The sequence below is a fragment of the Toxotes jaculatrix genome, chromosome 12, assembly GCF_017976425.1.
Source record: "Toxotes jaculatrix isolate fToxJac2 chromosome 12, fToxJac2.pri, whole genome shotgun sequence".
Lineage (NCBI taxonomy): Eukaryota > Metazoa > Chordata > Actinopteri > Toxotidae > Toxotes > Toxotes jaculatrix.
Genome location: NC_054405.1, coordinates 17162243 through 17186400, shown reverse-complemented (window position 1 = coordinate 17186400; position 24158 = coordinate 17162243). Strand labels below are relative to the sequence as shown.

At 39.2% G+C, this 24158-nt stretch overlaps 1 protein-coding gene across 1 annotated transcript in view; it reads left to right on the top strand.

Moving 5' to 3' along the window:
- The window catches only part of LOC121190552 (gamma-aminobutyric acid receptor subunit beta-2), a 50130-nt gene that overhangs the window by 5027 nt on the left and 20945 nt on the right, over nucleotides 1–24158 (top strand). The window contains exon 4 of the mRNA XM_041051373.1: nucleotides 19018–19238. Coding sequence (XP_040907307.1) covers nucleotides 19018–19238 — 221 coding nt within the window. The remainder of the gene's footprint in view (nucleotides 1–19017; nucleotides 19239–24158) is intronic.

Genomic DNA, 24158 nt, shown 5'->3' with positions numbered 1-24158 from the left:
TTTAATGCCCAGTATATAAATGGCAATGATGAGGAAAACATCACCTTAATCATCCCATTGTAATGTTAATGATACTTATCAGCAGATGGATGACATAAATAATCTTTGAAGATAATGAACGTGATTTCATTTCATTTTCTTGAAAGAATATAGTGACACTACTGTCTCTTTTGTCACTGCACGCACAGTTTTCTCTGGCCAAAATTATGCATGTGTTGATCACTGCAGTCTTTGTCAGTACTCAAATTATCTCCAAACTCCTGCTCCATGATGGTTGCGTGGTAACTAATGAGAGTGTAGAGAGGCAATGTGTGAAGATTCACAGACTGAATGATGTTCCAATTGTGGCGAGAAATAAATAAAAAGAAATGTGCTAAACTCAATTAAAATGTGTGAATTTATGAAGACACTCTAAGTTTTTTTTGTCCTATTATAAAATGAACTGTCATATTAAATTGATCTCCACACTATATTTAAAACTCATAACAAGCTAATGAGCCAATGGGGATTGACCTCAGTCCCCAGATGTAATCCTGGGTGATAAAGTATTTAGTAGACAAGAACAGTTTAAGATATTAATGTAACATGGACCCAAGAGCTGTAGTTGGTTGGTTTGGATATTGTGCAGCACAAAGCGAAGACACAAACAAAAATGAACACAAGAACACTGCTTACGTAGGAAATGTACAATGGTTTATCATAAGAATCAAATTCTTGAGTTGGCTGTAAAGAGTAATTACAGAACTCAAAACTACTGCATTTAAAGTTTTAGATGCTGAAAGTCATTTAGAGTGACACTTACAGTGAAAGTGTCCTCTTCTTGTCCACAGCCTATATTAAGCCTGCTAGAATATAGGGCAGCAATGGACATACTTGTACACTTGGATGTCTCTAGTGAGGATGTCCACTGTCTCTGTCTCTCATGTGCATACACATATTCACAAATCCTAATCCTGTACTAGTCTTCTGTCATAGGTCCTCATAAACTGGTATGTTAACATGGCCTACAGAAAAGTAGCTGTTCAAATTATGTAATGGACAGAGCCGAGACAAAGCCAACCAGGGTTCAGCGAGGATTTGACTTGGTGCTGTAATAGAGAGAGCTCGAGCGCAATAAGAAAGTCGGCCTCTAACGATAACAATATTGATTTATTTCCACTGCTCAGGACTAGATGATACATCAGTCTGACTTAAGAGACATCGTAGAGTCATCTCAGGGCTCCTGTTCCAAGACAATTTCATTAAAAATTGGCTTGAATAGGATTTAAAATAAGGTTACCAGTTGACTTATGGTGCAATGCATTAAAAGAAGGGATCTCACTGCATTGTTAGTGACTGCATGTGGAAAGTTAAAGTTCAGGTTGAAGAAAACAGTAGGCAATTTAGACATTAAGGATACAACTGCCATTTAAAAATGCCTATTATCTTTTGAGGTGAAGTGACAACCATGTCCTTCCTTTTGGCAGTGTAATAATAACACTGTACTGGCACTGTTCCAACTCTGCTGTCACTAGAATCTAAAACAGTAGAAATTACTCAGTCAATAATTACAGTAGAACAATCTCACAATCTCAGAGGAGGAGACTGAATGCAAGTAATTTCAGTTATCTAAATGTGCCATGCAGAAACTGAATTAATAATCCATGCACCACAAGCATGACGACAGATTTATACTTTCACCATGTGTTAACAAAACCTTGAAACTTAAAGCAGTATGTCATTGTGATTGTTTTGACATATTATCAGTTAACAAAGTTGGGATGTAGTGTGTTGCCTAGTTACACATCCAGCAGACACTAAGCAAAGCAACATTGGCATTAATTTTGAGTTGTGTTTCTGGTCACCCATGAATGAATGTGAGTCCAATTTTCACTCTTCCTTTATACCTTGTTTTGTATTCATCAACTCCAGGGGGAAATATCTGGCTCTTTAGATGTTAAATGCTCCAATGTGTTCACCAGGTAGTCATTAACTTTGTCTGTTTACAGTTTGGTATCCAGTGGGTTTATCAGAGCTTTTTCTGTGAAAACAGATGGCTGCTGCTGGAAAGAGGGTATTCAGGAGTGGTGGGACTGAACCAAACAGTATAGGTGAGCCATAAACTCAAAACGATGACCTGAAATATGATAAAATTCTCTGCATAGCTGAGGGAAAGTACAGAGTTGGGTAATGGTTCTCTGTGGGTTCATCATTACGAGCGACCCCTTTCACATTAAATGCAGTCATTTGAGCTATTGCTAATATAAAAATGTTGATGTGCTGCATTCAGCCCACATCCCATCTCAGTATAACCCCATTTGCAGATCTGTGATGGGAGTTTAGCAGAGCACATTTCAGTCTGCCACAGTGTCTTTTTTTGATGCAAGTGTTGTGAATGAGTGAGAGAGTTGGCTCTATCCAACAAGGACCATTTGGCCACTGTCTATAGTGACATATGAATGGAAGCACAGTTTTGGGCAATAAAGAGCTCCCCTCATTATATGGCGAGTCTCCCACAAATGTCATTCAGAGTATTTGGCCTGTCAGGGTAGGAACCTGAATTTCTTTCTCTGGTGTAAATTAATCTGATGTAATTCACCTTCTTCAACTCTTCACTGTTCAGTGGACACATATTTTCAATACATTATCTCTAACTCCAGCTGACCTGGAGGTCAGAAGAACAACTATCGGGTCTGACACCAAATATCTAGGGGATGGTGGATTTTTCCCTTCACTCATACCATTAGTATTTTCAGGGAACATTTTTTTCATCGTTTTAGTCCTTTATTTATTATGCTTTGATGTGTTGCTCCCCTTAGGTGGAAAAATATTTTCAACGCATTCTGTTTCATTTTAATAACCCTTTCATTAAGTCTTGTCTTTTCCACCTGGTTTCCTCTTTCTCACCTAAGGAGCTTGGCAGCGATCTTATGAATAGATTCAGAAAAAAAGAGAATTACATATGATATACACAGAAGCTGTATACATTTCTTACAAATATATAAAATACAGCCACCTCATGCAGTGGAAAGTCACAAGGGATAGTGAAGGGAGTGGATGAATTGTGTGAGTAGAGCACTGAAACAACCCATGATCCAACTTGCATTATTCATGTTGGTAGGTTTAGATACATATGCCTCCCTACAGAGTTTTAGTAATCCATTTTGATCACACTCATGTGCCACTTGAATGCAGTAAAAGAACAGACATTAAGTGGGTTGTTTGTATACTGAAAAGAGGATTTTTATGTCACCAGTGAATGTACATAACACATGGGTAGGTGTTTGTTCATTAGCACAAGCAATTAACCTAATGTAAATGACGATGACGGTGGTGGTTGTGTTGCTGGGAAGATGATGGTGATAGTGATCATAGAATAAGCGAGGGCATAAACAAGAAAAAGTGTTTTTATAACTCTCTGCTGATATGGAGGAAGATGGCAATAGAAAGGAAACTCAGGTAAACACATATGAAAGCAACAACAAAGGTGGCATCCCCTCATATGAGGAGAATTGTACATTAGATTACTGCCATGATAAATTCAGTTTACAATAGTAATTCCTATCAGCATTTGCACAGCCATAAGACCTGGTATTTTGCTATGTGTACTTCACAGCACTTTACCCGTTCCCTACTGTCTTGGCTATTAGTTCATCATTTAAAAATGGGAATGTACAAGTGTGATGTACAGAAATGTACAAGCATGATGTTTTAGCCTGTGAGTCAAACACATTTTGTAAAGCATTATCATCAAAGCAACACTAGGTAAGTCTTGTTCTGCAGGACTGAAAGCTGTCTGTTGTTAATATTGTCAATAGTTCATATCCTGGAGCCATAACATAGGTGGCTTTATAAACACTTACTCCTTGGTGCTGAAGGCCTCCATTGTTGAACTAAAAACTATGAAAACAGGTTAAGCAGCAGCAGTGGGTAATATGTTTCGTCATTACAATTAACACAATGTTTTAACACAGTTTTGAGTAGGCCCCACATCCACTGTCCTGCTGCTGTAAATACTCATTAGTGAACCAAATTAGCATGAATCCATGACTGAAAATAGTTCCAAAAATGCACCATTTACTCCTTTTACATTTGCTACTGTAAAACTTACTGTGCGCAGCTGTTTTAGGATATTACTGAGCCTTTCTCAAAAACAGGTACATCTTTATTGGAGATGTACATACTGTACAGGCTGAATGCCATAGACAAGTTAGGGTGGTCAGAAAATAAGAATGCTGTGTTTATTTTGGTCTACTCCTGGTAAATAACAATAATGATCAGCCCAGATATACCAATAACTATACAGAGATACAGAGAAGCCAAACTCTGAACAAGTACTTACTTGGTCAACAGGCATGTGAACAGTTGGAAACAAAGTCAATAAGATGTGGCAAACAAATCCAAAATGCTGAGGGAGACAGTCAGACTATCAAAATGCAGCCAGGTGGCCATGTAAACAGGTACAGACAGGGAGAACAGAATGAAGGCTAGAGCAATAAGGCAGCAAGACAACACGGACAATCTCCTGCTGTCCTCTATAGATACTGCAAATTAAGTGCAACTGGATGAGCAGGTGACTGGACTGGGTGTAGAGCAGAACTGGGAAAACTTAAGAGCAAAAACCCATGGGCAGGTGAGAAATGGCACTTCTGAAAGAGGTTAGTATTCAGAACACGGGGAATAGCAAGAGGAACTAGAGGCAGAGGAGGGAGGAGAGGTAGATGGAGCAGCTGTCACCATGACAAGATTACCACAGGTTTTTATGCAGTCAGAATCTCATAAGCTGTGTGTACAAAGATGTCTGGGAAAATTGTGATTAAAGCGTTAGACTTCTGTTTCTGTTTTCATAGGTATCTCTTTAAATCTTATCTGTTGTTTGTACAACAGGTGCCCAAAACTTTTTGGCTTTTTATTCTGTGAAAACTCTTTAAATGTAATTTCCTTCCATGTTTGAGCAAAGTGTACAGCCCTGCTGCATTTTTATTTATACTTCTCAGGATTGTGCTCATTGTTTGCTTTGCTTCCCCAGTACTTTATCTATTTCTGTCATAAAGCACCAAAATGTACTACTTGGATTATTAATAATGTTGCAGACACTGCTTGTTGTACAATTAGCAACACAGCTCTAAATGTCAGGGGAAGGAAGGCATGTAATCAATTCCCCCAGGTTAAACAAGCTCACTAGTTAGGCATCTGATTCACTGCTGCCTGTGACAGTGAATGATGGGGTGGATGTTTAGCCATCAGACAGCAGCCCATTCCCTGCAGCTGTAGGTCTAACTCTTAAATAGCAGCATCTTGTTTTCTTGTCGGTAGGTAGAGCGTGGGGAATTGACGGCATATTGCCATTGTGCGGTTCGCTCATTGCAGGGCAATAGTTTCCACACCTGTCCTATGTGAAGCTGATGTTTCTCTCTTCTCTTACATTTGCTCCCTCTGTTTCACTCTAACTGTCTCTGGTCTCTCTCTCACTCCTGGATGCTGTCTGCCTGTTTGATAATGACACAAGGCTGGGGCCCTGCTGCAGGGGGGATTAGACAGAGTTACAAATCGAAGTGGGTTAATCGGCTGGGCTACCATTTCGAGAGGCATCTCTCAGTTTACTTGTCCCACTGCTCTACTTATTTGTGTGTTAGCGCTCACACTCACCTGCTCAAAGTGTTGGTTTAGCTGTCGTGGTGAAAACAATACCAGTTACACAGCTTCACTGAACTTCACTTGAACTTGCACAGGATGAACACCAGTGTGAACTGCTGTATTATTAGTGCATAGAATAGGCTAGTCTTTTGTTAGTTATTGTGCCTTGGACCAGAAAACAGCTTGCAGGCCAGGAGCAAGTCTTGTTGAGATGCAAACGTCGCAGAGATTGGCTGTCGGTCAGCTTGGTTCTCAAATGGCTTTTGTTCAGAGTCATCAAAGAAAAAGTTTGCTTGTATTTGTATGTGGAGCTGAACAGACTCATCATTCTTGCTGTGTGGCCCCTCATCAGAGGGAACATGGCCTTTTCCTAACTCCAATAGATAGGGGGAGAAGCTGATGTCAACCCTTCAGGGAATCATCGCATTGGATTTCAATAACCTCCAATTACATACTCCCATCGACTTCTGCTGTCTCATTTGAGATGGGGGTTGTGACGAGTTTGATGACTTTCTCAGTAGCAGCAAAGTCTGATTGAATTCTGTCAGAAGAGATGTGATCACTGACACGTATTTCACCTTTTTTGCAGAAAGGTTGGCATTTGGGAAAGCAGAGCTACACACAGAAAACTTTCATGTGTGCATACCTTTGAGGCACAAGCTGATTTTTATCTTGCAGGTGTGTAACTAGCTAACAAGCAAGCTGTTAGTTGTTTAACTGTCTGCTCTTGGTCTGTGCCAGTCTATTCAGACTTCAACTATTGACTACTGACAACTATTTGGCTTTTAAAAGTGTTACCTTAAGTAGTTTCCAGTCATCGAACTCCAAAATATTGTTTCCGACATGTTTAAACATTCTACCACAGTGTGTGAGCATCTCTTCTCACTGTTGTCTAACACTCATCACTGTGTGGGACCTATTTTTAGATTGTTAATCAAGGTAACATGTTCAGACTGACACACTCAGTATGATATCCCATAAAGTGCGAGTAGAGTGCGATTGCTTCATTTCGGCTCATCCACCCGCAGTGACCTAACAGAGGTCAAAATGATGTGTGTGTGAGTGTGCATGCAGGTTTGTGTATTTGGTTCAACAAAAAAGTGCCTCATCCCCAGGGTCTATTTTATACAAATATCTATTTTCCAGTTCTGTTTTTGATTTACTCCAAAGAGAAAATAAATGAGTCTAAACTCAGTCTAAATAAAAACTGTGGAACTGGTAGTGGTCCAGCAAGTCAGAATAGCCATACAGCATGATTTTTCTTTCAACACTGGAGGTTGTACTGGCAAGATGCCCAGATGAAAATACACTTGGTATGAAGTGTCAAATTATCCCATAATGGTTACATCCCTATTACAGTAAGGACTAGTGAAATGTAATGAGTTTCAACAAACATGGCCACTGGAGTTTGCTTTGCTTTTTTTATTTCAGTATAGGTGATTACACAATAATGGTGTTGTCACTGACATATCTTTCTGTTTCCATCATCAGACAGCTGTATAAGTATTAAACAGTGATTTAATAGTTATTTGATCAATGGTACCTGTTCATAGAGGCTAATAATAATAATCTCCTGGGCTCCTGTATTGAGAGTCTAAATCAAATCACTGTTTCATACACATGTGGTCACCAACAGCATGAACATTTGTCAGTGACAATGTGTATTGTTTGAAACGCTACTATACTGAGAGTGCAAATACCTCAGATAGATTTGGAGGTTTCTTAATAGTGCAACTGTGTAGAAGCTCTCATTCACGAAGGTTGAAAATACACAGTCATTTTATATATCCCAGTTTTCCCATTTAATTGAGCACAGCAGTTTTAAATGTATCCACACTGGAGAGCGTTTTCAAAAAGCTCTATTTTTAGAGGTTTGATAATGCCAGTGTGGATAAAAGGCAAACAAAGAGAAACGGTGCATTTTGAAAGGTCTTTGTATTTGATTTGATTTGCGTTTTTGAGTGATATGTTTTGATGCGCATGTTTCTTACAAGATGAATAGATTTCCTTACATGGTTCTGCTGTTCTGCTGTCTCGTCATCGCAGCCTTGTTATTGGTCCTGTGGGTCACTGTTGTTTGTCTCATGTCTGGCACTAACACACAGATTTCACAGCACGTGGAAGCTCATTCTGCCTGCTGTCAATGGGGCATAGGGCTAGATTCTGCTTTATCACAGCTTGTCAAAATACAAGAACTTGATAATGGCCAAACAGGAGAGATGGCGGGTGTGGATTGGTTTTCACAGTAGCTGAACATGACACTGAGGGCTGATAATGGGATAGTGTTGAGAGGGATAATGCAGTAGTTGCTCTTCCTTTTTTTCAAGCTGATACTTTTGTCATCATTTCACTTTCTTCAGTTAAAATGTTCAAGTTGCAAAATCAGAAAAGAGAAGTAGATTTTGTAGTAGCATATATACATGTATATGGAGCAGTATATTTTATATTATTGTCTTCTCAGCCTTGTTGCTCAAGGTCTTAAGAGCTTCCTTTGTTCTTCCTTCTCACCTTTGATTCCAGGAGGTGGCACAGCAGGGAAAATGAAGCTGAGAACAAGTGCTTCTGTTGTATGTTTGAGATTTACAGCAGTGCTTATGCTAAAGCGGAAGCGTGAAACAGTTTCCAGCTTTTTGATTTATTCAGTATTAAAACTATCAGCTGTGGAAGAGTATTCAAGGAAAAGGTAAATATAAAAGAAAACCTGGATGAATGGTTAGCCAGGCACGTATGTGTTTTGGAATGCTTTCCATCTTACTAAACTTTCTCCCTCTTGTGCATTGGCTACTCATGGAGATTACATACAAGAAGTAGGTGTCCATCCTTTTGCATTAGTGTATGTGGTCCTATTCTATACGCTGATGCACTTCTGATTTACTAAGTGTGTTCTATATGTTTTGCAGTACTAAGTGCTTTATTGTTTGGTAAGTAGCGAGAGAGCTTGCCAGGAAGCACCAGGAGGAAGTAGTTGACGTTTTATCACTCTCTCACCTTCTATCAAGTAGTATATTTTATGTTTATATACAGAACAATGCAGAGTAAGTTGCAATATGTTTTCTGTATAATATGTACCCAGGCTGCTCTCTGATCAATATCAAAGTTTTTGATAGATTTTATTTCCAAAAGTGAACATACTGTAAGCAAAATTGGGATTGTGTTTTGTTTTTTTGCCAGTGGAACTGAAATGAAAAACAAGTCTATAATCTTGATCTCTCTCACCAGTTAAAGAGGTCAGTTAGGCTGAGATGAGGAAAGAAACAACTCACTAGAAAAACAAATAACATTGTGAGGATTAGTGTTGTCCATGATGGTTTGTGTGAGTTACACTTTCATTTTGGAGTAGGTATTAAGGCTTCTTCATGCTCACATCAAGTTATTATTACTGGTTGTTGCATGTAAGAAACCAATTTTATGTGTGTGTTTATCATGTTAAGTTTCAGCATGAAACATAATCAGAGTGGCTTAGTCTTTGAAGTAGGACAAAAATATGAAAATATTATTGTCATCAATCAAAGAACTGATTGCACTGAAATAAACATGTTTTATACATGCTATATGCGCACCTAGGTTTAAGTGAAACCTGTGTATGAGACCTGTGCCACAACTCCGATAGAGTGGAGGTGATTTCATTTTTGGTGTTTGAAGAGCTGAAAAGTGACATTTGAAAAGCTCAGTAAATGTCAAATGTTACTTGTAATATTCCACAGACCTCAATTACAGCTTCTTTTTACTGGGCGTATTTCTTCTGTATAAAATAGTCAAACCTTCTGAGTGGTGTTTGTCTGGTAAATTTTGAACATTTTTGATTCTATCAGACTTGTCCACACATTTACTTCAGTTTTTATAAGTCTTAGGCAGTTACAAAAGGACTACAATTGAAGATCCCAGTTGTTTGCTTGTACTGAAAAGGTTTTACCAGTAGCCAGACATTTTATGTCACACCAAACAATTTGTGGTTTTTTGTAGGTGGTATTGTGAAGACGGGCTGAATTACTTTCCACAATAACATGTCTCTGTCATTATCCTTGTATGTCATTGCCACATACACACACACGCACACACACACACACACACACACACACACACCTAAAGCACCCCTGCGTCTGTTGTAGGTCAGTCCAACTGTGAAGAGATATTGCTTCTTCAAGGGTGTCCTTGCTCAAGGAGGTACTGTGTGCAGGCCATCAAATCTGGACTCACACAGCTCTGTACATGGACAAAGAAAAAGCCATACACCTAGAGACACATGGACACACATGCAGAAACTGAATTTGTGGTTGAGATATGTGTTGATAACCAGTTTTCTGTACTCACTTAGGCTGTATATGTGCCATCGATCCATAGATGTCTATATATTGCATTATCTCATTGTTGACAATGTGTAGATGTGGCGTGTGCTTCTAGGTACTCTGTTAGAATAGCAATAAGATTCTTCCTCAGATCCCCAGACCTCCATAATGCATGAGGTGTGGGACTCCTCCAGTGGATCAGTGTATTTGTATGTGTGTTGTGCAGTATGTTGGGTAGTCAAAGGACAGCTATCCATAGCTTTCACAGCACCAGAAAGCAGAAATTTGGCAAGTTTGTCATAAAACAGTAATACATCTACACATCTTTAGCTGAAAATTGACCCAAATACACACATACACACATATTGTGTGTGCCTCCATGCACCCACATCCACACACACACACAAACACACACAATCTCTTCGTGCAGGAGAAGCAGTAAGTGGGACAAATGACGTGCACAGAGACGACTCATTTTTTCCCCTCTTCTCTTTGGCCAGCTAACCTTCCGTCTCGTGTGAATGACAGCTGAGATTGAAACCTTCATCAACTTCCCCCCAGTCTTCCAGAGGGATTCAAAAGCACCCTAATAATCTGCGTCCTGCTCTGCCCTCTCTTCCCTTCCCCATCAAACCCCCACCATCCACCTCTCTGAATTGCCACTCCACTCTACTCCTCTCCAGGGACACAAAAGGGCCTGCAGATGCTCCAATCGACTCTAATAAATTGTATGTAGTCAGTTAAGCTGCACGACTGCCAACTGGCGAAGCTGTGAACCTCTGCTTTGGGAGAGGTCTGAGAAGAAAAAAAAAAAAAGGTTCCTCTAAATTTGATTCACCTTCAGCAGCGAGCTCTCTTGAAAGCTATGTCCAGGCCAGAGTAAATGATGAAAGAGTATGGAGGGAAAAGGGGATATATATACAAGGAGAGAGAGGTAGGAGACACTGAAAAAGAGTGAGAGGAGCCCTGTGATGGAAAGTGAAGTTAGACAAAGTACAAGTAAACAAACAAGAGTCTGGGCTTTATTGAAATCCGTCATCTAGTTTCCGACATGCCATAAAGTAAGGAAATGGTCTTGAGGGAAGAAAATACAAAGAGTGTACTGAGTCTAAAAGCTTTGGTCAGAATAATACCCTTATGGGAGTTCAATCTCGAGATCTTAAAAACACACAAAAATGAGCACATTCACTGTCCGGCTGACCAGAAATTTTTGCAAATTATTCCAAAAGCACATGCAGGCATCTAAATATATACATGTACAAGTATTTCTTAATTCTTTTCGTATATCATATCATAATCAGATAATTGATAATTCTTCTTGGATAATCTATTAAGTATTTAATTATAGCTTGTCTGGAACTCAAAATTTGAGGCTTGTACAAAAGCAAAATACAAGAGTTTAAAAAAAAATCCAGTAACAATATAACAATAAATATTCATTTATTTTCTAAAAATAGACATGTAAATGCTCTCTGGTGGACAGAGTATGTAATGACACTGTTTCAAAATGACCTTAGACATACTTTACCTTTCACAGTATTTGCTTTGTACATTTTTTTCTTGTTATATATCTATTTAGATGATTGTTTAAACTGTCAATCTGACTGTTGTATTAAAAAATACCAGCATTATTTATTCTGGAGCAAATGGGCCAAATGATACCCCTGCAGCAGGCCTTGTATGCTTTGCTGTTGCAGATTTACTACACGCAGTGCACAAGCTGTTCCAGATACAGAGCTGAATCCTAAGGACTCCATACACGTATCTCCAGAGACTGGGAAATATATGTCACTCAGCTCTGTTGGGATCGGCATGTTTATTATTAGGCCTCTTTTGAAATGCTGTGCCCTATGCCAAGGTCCTCATACCCTGTCGCTGACGGCATGAGGACCATGTGAGACAGGAAATTGAAAGCCACTTGTTGTTGGAGGGCTTTTTGCAGGTATTGAAGTAGGTGGTTGATAGAGTGCAGTATGGACGTATGGCTGAGTGGTGGCGGGATCACATTTCCTCCCCACTAAAGGTATTTGAAAGAGAGGAGGATGGAGGCAGAGGAGGAGGATTCAGAAGCAGACTGCTTTAGGATTCAGTCCCACTCTTCAAGGTCACTGCACTATAGAAATAATTTAAAGCAACATATACCTCTTACAGGTTTAACATTATATCGCCCCCCACCCCCCCAAAAAAACCCCAGACTATTATTCAAGATCAATTATCCTGTCCATTTATGCGAATCAATAATTTGCCTGATCAGGTGCCCTTTCACCTGAATGCAAAATATGTCATTTTTTGAAACAAATAGTCCCAAGCTTTACATCATCAAGGCTTGAGGAGGAGATATAATACAATCTGAATCTTTTACAGGGCCCTTCAGAACCAATCTAGCACCTCAGAGACTGATCCAACACCTGTCATATTCTCTAGACGGCTCCCTTGGCTGTGTCTGTTTAGTGGTAATGATCTAAGCCATTCACACTCTCCTGCACTGTGTTTCCATATCATTTTTTTTCCTACTGCATGCAAGTAGATGCAACAGGGGCTCCTCTGAGATTGAGATGGATAGATGAAGAGGGAATGTAGGAAAGAGGGGAAGCTATAGGGAGATGTAGATGGAAAGAGATTTGTGTAAAAGAATGGGGGTAAATGGGAGATGAAATAGAAAAAAATAACGTGAAAGAGAGGGAAAAAAGGGAATGGATGGGGCAGATGAGGAGAAGCATAAAAAAGGAGGGGAGAGAAAATAGCAGAGGGAGGTCATTGCTGGTGCTGAAATCAGAGACTGGAAGTGAAGAGCTGTGAGAATAAAAAGCAATTTGCATCCCTGCTCCACTGAGCTTTCCAATGCCTTTCATTTACCCCCCTCTAAAAACCCCCCCAACCACCCCCCAAGGGTAGTCGGAAGAAAGAAATATATAACCAACACTCACTATTTAGTCATCCTCATCCTGATCCCTCCTTCTTTTCTTTGTCCTTGTGTAGACTCAAGCCTCGATTCTCCTTTGTCCATCCTCGTCCATTGGCAATCATGCCTCACCACTCCCCAAAATTTCCTTAACTTTTTTGCCTGCTTTTCTCAGTCTTTCCCTCGTGTTCTTTCCTCTCTTTCCACTTTATACTCCTGCTTTTTGTCCGTTTCCTCTCTACATTATCAAGATATTACCTCCAAAGAAAATCGACAATCAGTCGTTTGTTCTAATGCCCAATATGGCCTGTGTATGTTTCATTCAGAGGGACCTCTAGTGGCTGTATAAATTATAACTCCTGCCCCATCAGGAGTAAGGTCAGAAGTTGAATGACATTGTTATACAATCATGAACCACATAAAGATGAGGACTGGGGAAGCCTTTTATTTTTAAAACAACTAGGAATGTCTCTTAACCTTAAATTTTTAATGATGTTGTTGTTTTGCTGTTTTTTTTTTTTTAACCCAAACTATTATCTAACCTGCAATATTTCATTTTTTGTCTACTTGGGTGAAGCAGAAACCAACATCAACACATTATCATCCCTTGACTTGATAAGGAAAACTTGTTAGCAAAAAGTCACCTATCCAGGAAACAACATTCGTGTTACTGTCGACCTGCCAAATGTAAGTTAAATAGTCACTCTCTGATTTTGGTCTCCACTAACTTGTTTTATTATGATTATATTTTGTGTTTTGTTCTTCACAAGTTCATACTGATCACAGCTGATCTGTTTGGAATAGACATAAGGAAGTTGATTTATTTTTTTTTGTTACAAGCCTTTACATGTGATATTAATTTGAGCAACACAAGTTTCCCTACAGTCAAATCATAGGCTCAAACTGTAAGATCCATGGCATGAAACTCGGCCTTCTGAAGGGCTGACTGACGAAGCATACACTGTCATATCTATTGAAGGGATGCAGATACAGAATTGTCTGGAATCTTTGTCTCTGTATGAAAAATCTGTCCACACAGTGACTCTAGCTATAAAATGTTGCCCTTTCAGAGATAAAACACAAACTTGTTTCAGAGTCTGAAAGAGCACTTTTGGGAACCCATGATCTGAAAGTGATTCTAGAGCGTCTGGGCTTGTTTTTGCCACAGATTACGTGTTGTGCCAGGTGATCATCAGTTGACTCCCCCAGTGCCATGTCTCACTCATTCACATGACAGAGCAGTCACTTCTCATACATTATATATGCGTGAGAAGTGTATACATTTAACTGTCATTTTCTGGCCATTGCTGCACAGAAAATTGAAAATCACCTTTTGGAGCCCAGTGCTCACGTGTTATTTGTTGATTCTGTTCTACTGACAAATAACATCATGTTATTGGAAAAAAAGTGACACTTAAAACCATTAGGTTTCCTTATCCATTGTATGTTTTTTTCAGTAAAACAGACTTTAATTCCAGTTTCCTGACTGAACTTGAAGAGTGCTGAACTGAGGAATGCTGACATTTTATCAGCCTTCATCAACCTATGTGAAGTAATCCTAAAAAAAGAAGCCAGAATCAGCCAGCAATAGAGAGGACCTGAGTTGAGCCCAAGCAACTTTAAAGGACATTTTGTTCTAAATATAGGTTGCATTTGCCGGTACAACTCAGTATTGGAGTAGGAATACATATTTTGCTTTGCAGCGCTCTGTTGTTGTTGTGGTGAAAAAAAACAAACAAACATTGAGGTCAAACAAAAGTTTAAATTTTGAATAAGATAAAAATAATTTGAACAACAAGAATATTTACTTTTCCATAGCAGAGATAGACTGCCTGAAGGGGCATTGTACAAATCAGAAGGGACCCTGGTCATCACAAGTATTTGAGGCTTGTCACCTGTTTGTAGCTTGGGATAAGATGACTCGAGATGATGAACAGGTCATCGTACTTATTTCAGTGGGCTACGTGGATACAAATAATTCTGGCCTGCCTCTTCCATTGGCCTTTCATTTCATTTTCAAATTCAACTCAGATGTGGATGAAGACATATACATGTATGAGAATCAAATTTTGGAAGAAAGAAGGAGAATTCAGCTCAATAAAGATAGTTTTCAGGGGTTTTTCATAGAAGATAAGCCATATGTTTTAGCCTTTTGAGAACTGTTATGTAAATTCTTGTTGTCAGGCAATGAAATTTTCATTTCTGTAAATCATACCTTTAGTTTGAAAGTTTTTAGGACAAAAAAGAAACAGGAGCCAGACTGATCATAGACAGATCGTTTGATTAATTGACTTACTGACTGATATTGAACGTATTTCATGTTTAACAAGATCTGCGAGAAAAGCATTTAATACGAAATCTTCAAAATGAGGAAACATATTAACACAGTAGGAAGTGTCCCGCGGAACTGGAAATTAGTTATTAGTCACAATGGATTCTCACATTCTGTTGCAGCTTCGAGTGTGAGAATACAATGATCACTTTGTATTGTCTTCTCCTTGCCAGCTTGGCAGCACGGAACATTCTGCACTCATAAATTCACCATCATTCTCCCGCATCGCTCTCTGTCTCCTCTCCTTCCTCTCTCCATTCCTCTCTCACTCTCTCTTTCCCTCTCCAGCATAGTTTATATACTGATGCTCATTATGATTGTTTTTATGACAACCTCCCTTGCACTTACATGCACACAGCCTCTGCAGTTATTGTGGTGATTTACAACCTCCTCCTCCCACAGAGAGATAAAGAGAGATGCACACTATGGATGTCTTTGAGGAGAGCTTTATGTTCACAGTAAACTAGCCACGGTGGTACCTTCACAGGGCCCGTCCCACAAAGCAAACCACAGCTTCTTCAAGTAGATAGGCCTGTGATAATAGGCTCTCGGGGATGACAATGGAAATATTCATTCAGTTAAATAACCTGGCTGTCATTTTTTTCCCAACTTTTCCTGGCTGCTTAAGAGTACTTCAGATTCAAAAAACGGACGCTGTTGTGGGGAGAATTGTGCGTATGCCGGCATGGCTGATGGCTTTTGCAAATGTTTCTTATTATGAGTGCCAGGGCTTCAAGTGATGTAAAACACATCATCATGACTCTTGTTATCTAATCTCTGCTGTTACATATTTCAAAGCATTCAGTGACAATGAGAAGGCTTGTACACTCCACAGTGCCAGGTGAAAATCACAGCTGCGTTGTTTTCTTCCATCCCTGTTCAGCCTGGACTGTGATCCCTGAAGCACAACAAAAACACACACATGTACAGAAGAAGTGTCTTTAGATCCAACAGAAAGAGATACTGTGTGTGCTAGTGTGTGTGTATGTGTATGTGTACATGCCCATAAGAAAGAGAAGCCTAGAAGCTTCCCTGATGTTTCATATATTTGATGTGTGTATTAATAAGTGCAGAGGAGACGGTTTAGGAGGACTGCATGGCAACAAGCATCTCTTCAGCCACACGTGCTGTGGAGCACAGCATGCCAGGAAGAGCAGAGTGTGAGCTGTTACATAACCACCGACTAGGGATGGAAGTGTTGGGAAGGCAGCACGTGCAGCCAAGAATCCATAAAACCACCAAGATATAGGAATTCAGTTATTTCACGGCTGATTTCTGTAAAAGTGAGAACTTTTACAACTCATCACAAATATTTTGCTATTTTGAGCAGGAACCTGTTGCCTTATTTTTGTGTCAATATTCCAACATCTCACTAAGCCTCTTCATACTCCTCCAAATATTTTCTTCAAGCCATCCTACATAAGGTTTTCCGATATTTATATATATATATGAGAAAGAAAACTCAAATCATTCTATTCCCATTCCAAATCCAATTAAAGTGCTGGATGCTGGGAATGCCACTACACTATTTATGTCTTTGAAAAACTAAATTCTCAAACTCTTGGTTGTCAGCACCCCAAGCCAAATAAGGCACAAACAACAACAACATGACAAAACCAATTTAAATCAAACAAGGATTTCACTGAGAAAAGCTGCTCCCATTTCCCTGAATCCATCCAGTCAATATCCAAGCCTCCAGTTCCCAAGGTGCTGTGGGATGTCAGATCTGTAGCCGACGGGCATATTCAAAAATGCATGTTCAGCCTCTTTGCCAGGAAGTGGATGTGCCAGTCATAACAAGAAGTTCCCTGAGACAGCAAGTTTATTTAACTTAGTTTTTCATGGATGATTGGTAGGCTTCTTACTTCAGTGAACTACATGAGCATCTGACTGCTGGCTTGACTGTTTTATCATGTCCTAGATTTACCATCAGGGAATTTTGCCGCAAGTTATCAAACTTCCTCTGTTTGTTTATAAAACATTAACCTACAGTATGTTTTTCAGGTTTTATATGCACACATGTGTATCACATCACAACAATGGGAACTGTATCTTTGTATGAATCTTTGAATTAGAATTTTAAGATTACAGTGCATTTACTGGCCTATATATCAAGTGTTTTGTTTGTTTTGTTTTTATGTTATGAAATAGTTACGTTTTCACATTCTGTGCAACAAATGCACGTCCCTCCCTGTAAAATATTTGCAAAACTACTTTTTTGAATACTTACTTGCATTGAATACTTGCAACCTTGTGGACATGCTTGTAAAGCATGAGATACAAATAATACAAGAACTAACTCATCATAAGATGCTCTGTAGCACAACTAGTGGTCAAGAACTCCGCAGGGTAACTTTAAGTGTACAAACCCCTGAAAAAGGCTGTGATAGAAAGCTTTCAAAACAGCCAGTGCATCGCAGCTTGACCGGTCTGAGTGTTCATGTTGACCGCTGTCCATCCCTGATCAAGTACATCAGGTACACCCCTTCTTAGAAGCGGTATTCCCTGGTAAAAGGGGCCTCTGTCAACAGAATGATGTGCCCTGCCATACAGAGAAATTGCTCAGGAATGGTTTGCAAAGAGTTCAGCGTGTTTCCTTGGCCTCCAAATTCCCCAGATCTCAGTCTGAGCATCCGTGGGATGTACTGGAAAAACAAGTCCAATCCATGGAGGCCCCATCTTGCAACTTACAGACTTAAAAGGATCTGATGTTAACATCTTGATGCTTGATACCAAAGGACATCTTCAGAGGTCTTGTGGAGTTCGTGCCTCACGAAGATGGGTCAGAGCTGTTTTAGTTGGACGAGGGGGACCTACACAACAATAGGCAGGTGGTTTTAATGTTGTGGCTGGTTGATGTATATTTCTCCCTTTTTTTTTTTTTTTTAAAGAAATATGCATGTTATATCCAACCCACTTTGATGTCTGACTCTGCTATGTAAAGCAGACATATATAGTCCCTTAAAGGCTATTTGCTGTCTGTGCACAACTTGATGTGATGTGAGAGGATGGTCTACCATTCTAATGCTGGGAGAAACAAACAGAAGAAAATGGGTGAATATGTTATGCAAGTACAACATAGTGAGCCCATTTCACAAACAGTACTTAATCCCAGAAAGACAGCTACTGTCAAAGCAAATAGAGCATATAGGAGATATTTTGTAAAACAGATTTTTGAGGTTGCTCGGAGGTTATTTTCATTTGCGTGGAACATGTGGTCTCTCTTGCTCTGTTTTTCTTTCTTTCTCTCTTCTGGGTGTGTACATACTAATGTCACATAATACATACACACAAAAACACTCAAACACACACACACGCATGCACGCACGCACGCACACACGTGCACACACACAGAATAAACCAACCAAGCAAGCCACACACATATGGTTCACCCCCTTTATAATATATTAACATACCCAAACTGACACACACTACAAAGCCTAACCATCTGTCTCTCTGTCTCTGTCTCTCTTCCCTTCTCTGACGCATACACACTCTTTCACACTGTCTGTCTTAACCTCATGTTTCTATGAACAGAAGGAATTCCCCATTGCTTTGTGCTGAGAGTTTTTTTGGACTGTACTGCTACTGTTCCGTTTGCTTTTAAACTTCATCCAATATTGAAGCCTAGTCTGGTCTAATTTGAGAGCATGCAGTGGAAAACTATTACAGAGCAGCTGTGTAAAATGGTCACTTTTTGGAGTAACCTTCCCTTCTCTCTTTTTTTTCTCCCCATCTCTCCACTGTTTTATCTATTCCTCTTCCTCCCTCTCTTGACTGCTTTCCTCCCACTTTATCTGTCTCCTTCCCCTCTGTTTTTCTTGCTCTTTCCCTCCCGTCCCCTTTCTGTCCTCCTTTGCTCCCTCTCTGTGCACTTACAGGACTACACTTTGACTATGTACTTCCAGCAGGCCTGGCGAGACAAGCGGCTGTCCTACTCTGAGATCCCCCTCAACTTGACCTTAGATAACCGGGTGGCTGATCAGCTCTGGGTCCCCGACACCTATTTCCTCAACGACAAGAAATCGTTTGTCCACGGTGTCACAGTGAAAAATAGAATGATCCGACTGCACCCGGACGGTACCGTACTGTACGGTCTAAGGTGAGATTTTAATCTCTTTACTTTTGACTACACAAGACCAGGGGCTTAGATATTTACATGTGCAAATAAACTGAAAAACATATCTCCCACATGGTGAACGAGCATGGAACCAGATAATGATAGACTGCGCTGCGCAAATTGTAGTAATTTCCATTTCATGTTGTCAAACACTTCCCACTTAATGTTTTGTACCTTCTATTTTTAAAATCAAACAACAACCTGGGAGAAAAAAAAACTAAAATATACCAACTTTAATATAACAGTGACTCAACAATTGCTTCATATGACTTAGTCAGAAATTAGCTCATTAGAGCCGGATGAAGAAAACTACTGATGTGAGGTGCAATATTGCCCCTGAGTGTAAATCAGAATGTTGAGGAAGTGACCTGCTTGTGTCCTCATTTACTGGACACGTCCACATCACCTACTCAATACTTCTGTAATGATAAATTCAACTCTTTTACAGAGACCCTGCAAAATGTTCATCATCACCAAAAGTTTATAAAAAGCACATTACGTACTTAGAATAGTAAGTACATGTCCTTTTTTCATTGAATGAGTGTTCAAGCCAGCACCTGCCTGGGAAAAGTGAACTGTTAATATGAGTGTGCAGGTCAGATAGCTAATAATCTCATCAACTGCAGCACACAGACAGTTTAAAAAGTTTCTTATAAATATTATTTTAGTTAGTTTAGTTGCTGGTGTGAGTTTTTCATTTCAGTGCCACTTCTAACAAAACACTGCCTGCCCCTGGCTGTACAGTTTCCATCACATTTGTTTACTTTTTCTTTCTATTCCCCTGCTGTTGCTCAGTTTGCAGGCTTCACTGGTAATCATATTCGTGCGCTGACACGCCTCTTCAGAGGCTGAAAAAGGGACATTTTTGATATTTCCTCAGACCTTTTTTCTTCCTTTCAGTTGTAAAAACCTATTAAAAACAACTTGACACCTGACAGTACCTTTGACTGCATAGGATCACTAATTTTTACAGTCTTTTCAAACATGGTGTGATGGATGAGTTTCTCAGACAATGACAGCTTTCAGTATTTGCCAGGTGTGTTGACTCCTTCACAGCTACAAAGACTGGAGTGCAACCATTACAAAACACATGGGTTGCTCTTTTTCTTTGTGAACATTCTTTAGGGAGGCCACTTTATTTGATATTCTAAATATTTCCCCAAGCTGCAACATTTGCATATTTGATATGTTAATATGACATGTCCCACCTGTTTTCCATTTGCCAAAAACAAAACCCCTATTGTGCTATATAAATTGATTGACCCATTCCACTGAGTTTCATCCTCTCAGAGTTAACATGATGACAGCGCACTTCTCACACCTCACTGATGTCTCATCAGTTCATTTTGCAAATAGGCCTCTGATGCGCAAACTCTATAAAAAGTTATTGAAAACCATAACATCTTAATGGCCATCATGGTAGCACGTTGGCACTGTTGTGGGAGAGAAAAATTAAATAGAGAGAGTGAGAGACAGTGAGACAAAGAGGCAGAGAGAGGGGCGTTAAGGAGAGGATTAGAAAGAAATCTTGCCAATATTGCTCTCTTTGGTCTCCTTCATCAGTGTTGAATATCTTCATTATTCACCCATTGCCTTGTTACAGTGTTCAGCATGTTGTAATTTGCTCAGGTTTCTTATACAAAGTTACATTATGTCTCTTTTACCGCCTTTGTGTCAAAGAAACATCAGACTCTGTAGACATAAAGCGATAAAGAAAAGCAAGAGATAAAGAAAAAGGCAAGTGTTAAAAATAAGTGCACCAGAAAAGCCAGTGGGCAGCTACTTTCCTTTTAAACATTACATTTTCTTTGGCTAAAATCCTCTTTCTCCCAGTCAGTCGCGTTTTATTTGTAACGGAACAAGTGCTGAGGCCTTGAGTTGTCTAAACAGCAAAAAAAGGGAAGAAGTGTTTCAGGAAGATGCTGTGTTATAGTCCTGAATTTCTCTGTAAAAATCTTTATAACCCCACTTTTTTTTTAGAATTGTTTTTATGTTCAGTGATGCATTTTATTGCCTTCTGATTAAACCAGAAAACCCCTGGTAAAAAACAAACCTTTCTGTCAAACTTTCTTTGTCAGTTTAATGTCCAAATACCAATTCTTCCTGGATCATAGCTGGCTTTAAAGTAATTTGCAGACACTTGATTTGATGAAAAAACAAAGCATTACACATCAGATTCCTACGCACAGTAAACACAGCATCAAGCAAAGTGGTTGATGGGTTTTGAAGCTGTTTGATGATGTTGTTTTCTGAATCTTTTGAGGTGTTATGGTGTGGGAAATAAAAGAAATATTTAAAATAAATTCTGTGACACTCCTAAACATACTGTACCCTGAATAGTGTCAGTCCCCTGGGACATCAATTTGACATCTAGTACTGTAGCAACTTCAACTAATAATTTAATAAGAATGGTGCTTGATCATTGTGTTTAAGCGCTTCTGTCTTACTTCTCTGACAATGTGTTCATTGTCTGGAACATCAAAAGTGGACAAAAGCATACAGAAGAAAGCTAGAGAAGCAGCAGCAGATTGTGACGGTCAGATTATATTGAAATAGAACTCAAATAGTACAAATCTTCCTTGTGTCAGGCCATTTGAGTTAAAATGGATAACCTACGGTATCAAACCAGCTACTGAATCCAATATGCAAATGAAAAATCCATAATCACTTGGAATATGGGTCTGAACTTTTCCATTGCACAGCAGTTATGGCACAAAGTCAGTGCAAATATTACTTTGGATGAAGTAGGATTAGATTGAAACTGGGAGAAGAAATCCTTCACCCTTGACACTCAATATCATGTAAGTAGGATGACCAGATTTTTACAAATCCTAAATTGGGGCATGGGATCTTGCGCATGTCAGTGAGTGCTCATAAATCCATGCAGCACATGCAGATTCAGCATATTACTGTCCCATGAAAGCCTAATAACAATTATGCAGCTATTTAATTTATTATGCCAATAAATTCGATTAGAGTATATGAAACTTTAATGGTCCCTATGATGACATTTGGGCCACTGCAGAAGCAAGCAGTAAAACCACAGACCAAAGAAAATCAAATATGAATTATAATTGGTTGTGTGAATGATAAATCATATCTCTGACATATCAAGGATAAATATATGAATAAAAATATACAACATTTTTAACACATACAATCAGCATCTCAGCAACTCAGGGACAACGTTGCTGTTAACTGGTTGACATTCAAAAAAGTAGTTTGACTTTTTGGAGAATCAGTGAGTTTAAGATGAAGCTAGGGCAAAGAGGTGACTAGCTGAGCTTTGAATGTAGACTGGAGGCAGGGGGAAACAGCTAGCACGGCTCTGTCCAGAGTTCAAAAATACACCTAACAACACCTCTCAAGTTCACTAATGAATATGTAGTGTTTTGTCCCTACACAGACATAAATGTAAAAACAACAGTTTGTGTTTTTATGGGAAGTTACATGTTGGAACTATTTCTAGATGAACACCAGTCTGGCACAGTGATTTCCTGGAGGCTAGTCATCACTGTGAGGTTGCCAGACAGCCAGCAGAGATGCTGCACAGAGGTGCTAGCCAGATGGATAAACTGTTATTCATTAAGAAATACTTGAACACATCAGCCCAAAACAAGCTGTACGTCACCTGCAAGAAAAGCTGGTATAATGTGGAAATCTATGTGATAAATTATCTTTCGACTTTCAATAAAAGTTTGACAAAGTGCAGTAAAAGTGCTGCATCAGAATTTATAGACAGCAGTAGAATTGACTTGAAGCAGTGACTTCACTGAATATTTCAGATTTGTTATCATCATCAGAAACTAAAGATCAGAAGAAGAAGAAACTATTTGTTTGCCCATTATGATGTAATTCTTTAGTTACAAGGTGAATATATTAAGAAAGAAAGATGAGTCCCTGCAACCACTTTCTCCATCCTGTAGCCTACAATGATGCAGATAGTAATCTGTGCAGTTAATGGTTCATTAGTTACAGAAATACAATAGACATACTTTAATAAGAAAACAGTGGCCACATTATCTGTATATACAAACAGCAGGATGAAAAGGACAATCTTTTCATTGAGGTTGTTTATTGGAAAAATAATTGGATGCAGCTCGTCCATAGATGCTGATAATAGGAAGCGACACACAGAGAATGTGCAAAGTTTTGACTGACAAACTTCTTTTTCCACATGACTTGTACCTCCCCCACACTGATCATCAAAACTAAATCCACCATATGAAGCGCATTCTTTTAGCTGTGAATAAACAACAGCAAATAGCGGAAATTGACTTCAGGAAGTATAATAATACTGCAAAAGGAAGTGATAAACAACAGAAGTGCCTCTCTGTATTTCTTGGGCAGGTTAAGCCAAGGAAAGCACATCTAAAGGAGGGTCTTTGCTTTGTTCTTTATCAGGGTCAAGCTTGAATTTCTTTGTTGAACTGACTGGCATGTTTGTCACTGAGGATTAGTGAGCATAGGGAGACTGCAGTAAGATCACACAGAGCTTTTTTGGCATTTAAGTAGATAGATTAGCATAGCCTACAAAAGTAATACCTCGAATTTAGTAATCAATACCAGGTTTACAAAATATTTACAGTAAACAACATAACATTTAAACATAATATTTTGCCTTCCAACATTAAGTAGTCATGTTTTGTTTTTTTTTTTGTTAAATATATAGTGGTTTGATTCCTTGGGCATCCTACTCCCTGTTTTCTCGGTAGGATGTAGGTGGGAAGCAGCTGGCTGTGGGGGATGAGTGCTCTCTGAAAGCTGTCATTATCTTAAATATCAGATAATACAGTTCTGGCATGAGGTGCATTTTTATGTAGCCGGATGTAAAACTCTGCAGGAAATGGAAGAGAAGTAGTCAGATCTTTTCTGAAAGTATAAGTAAACAAAAAATAAAAG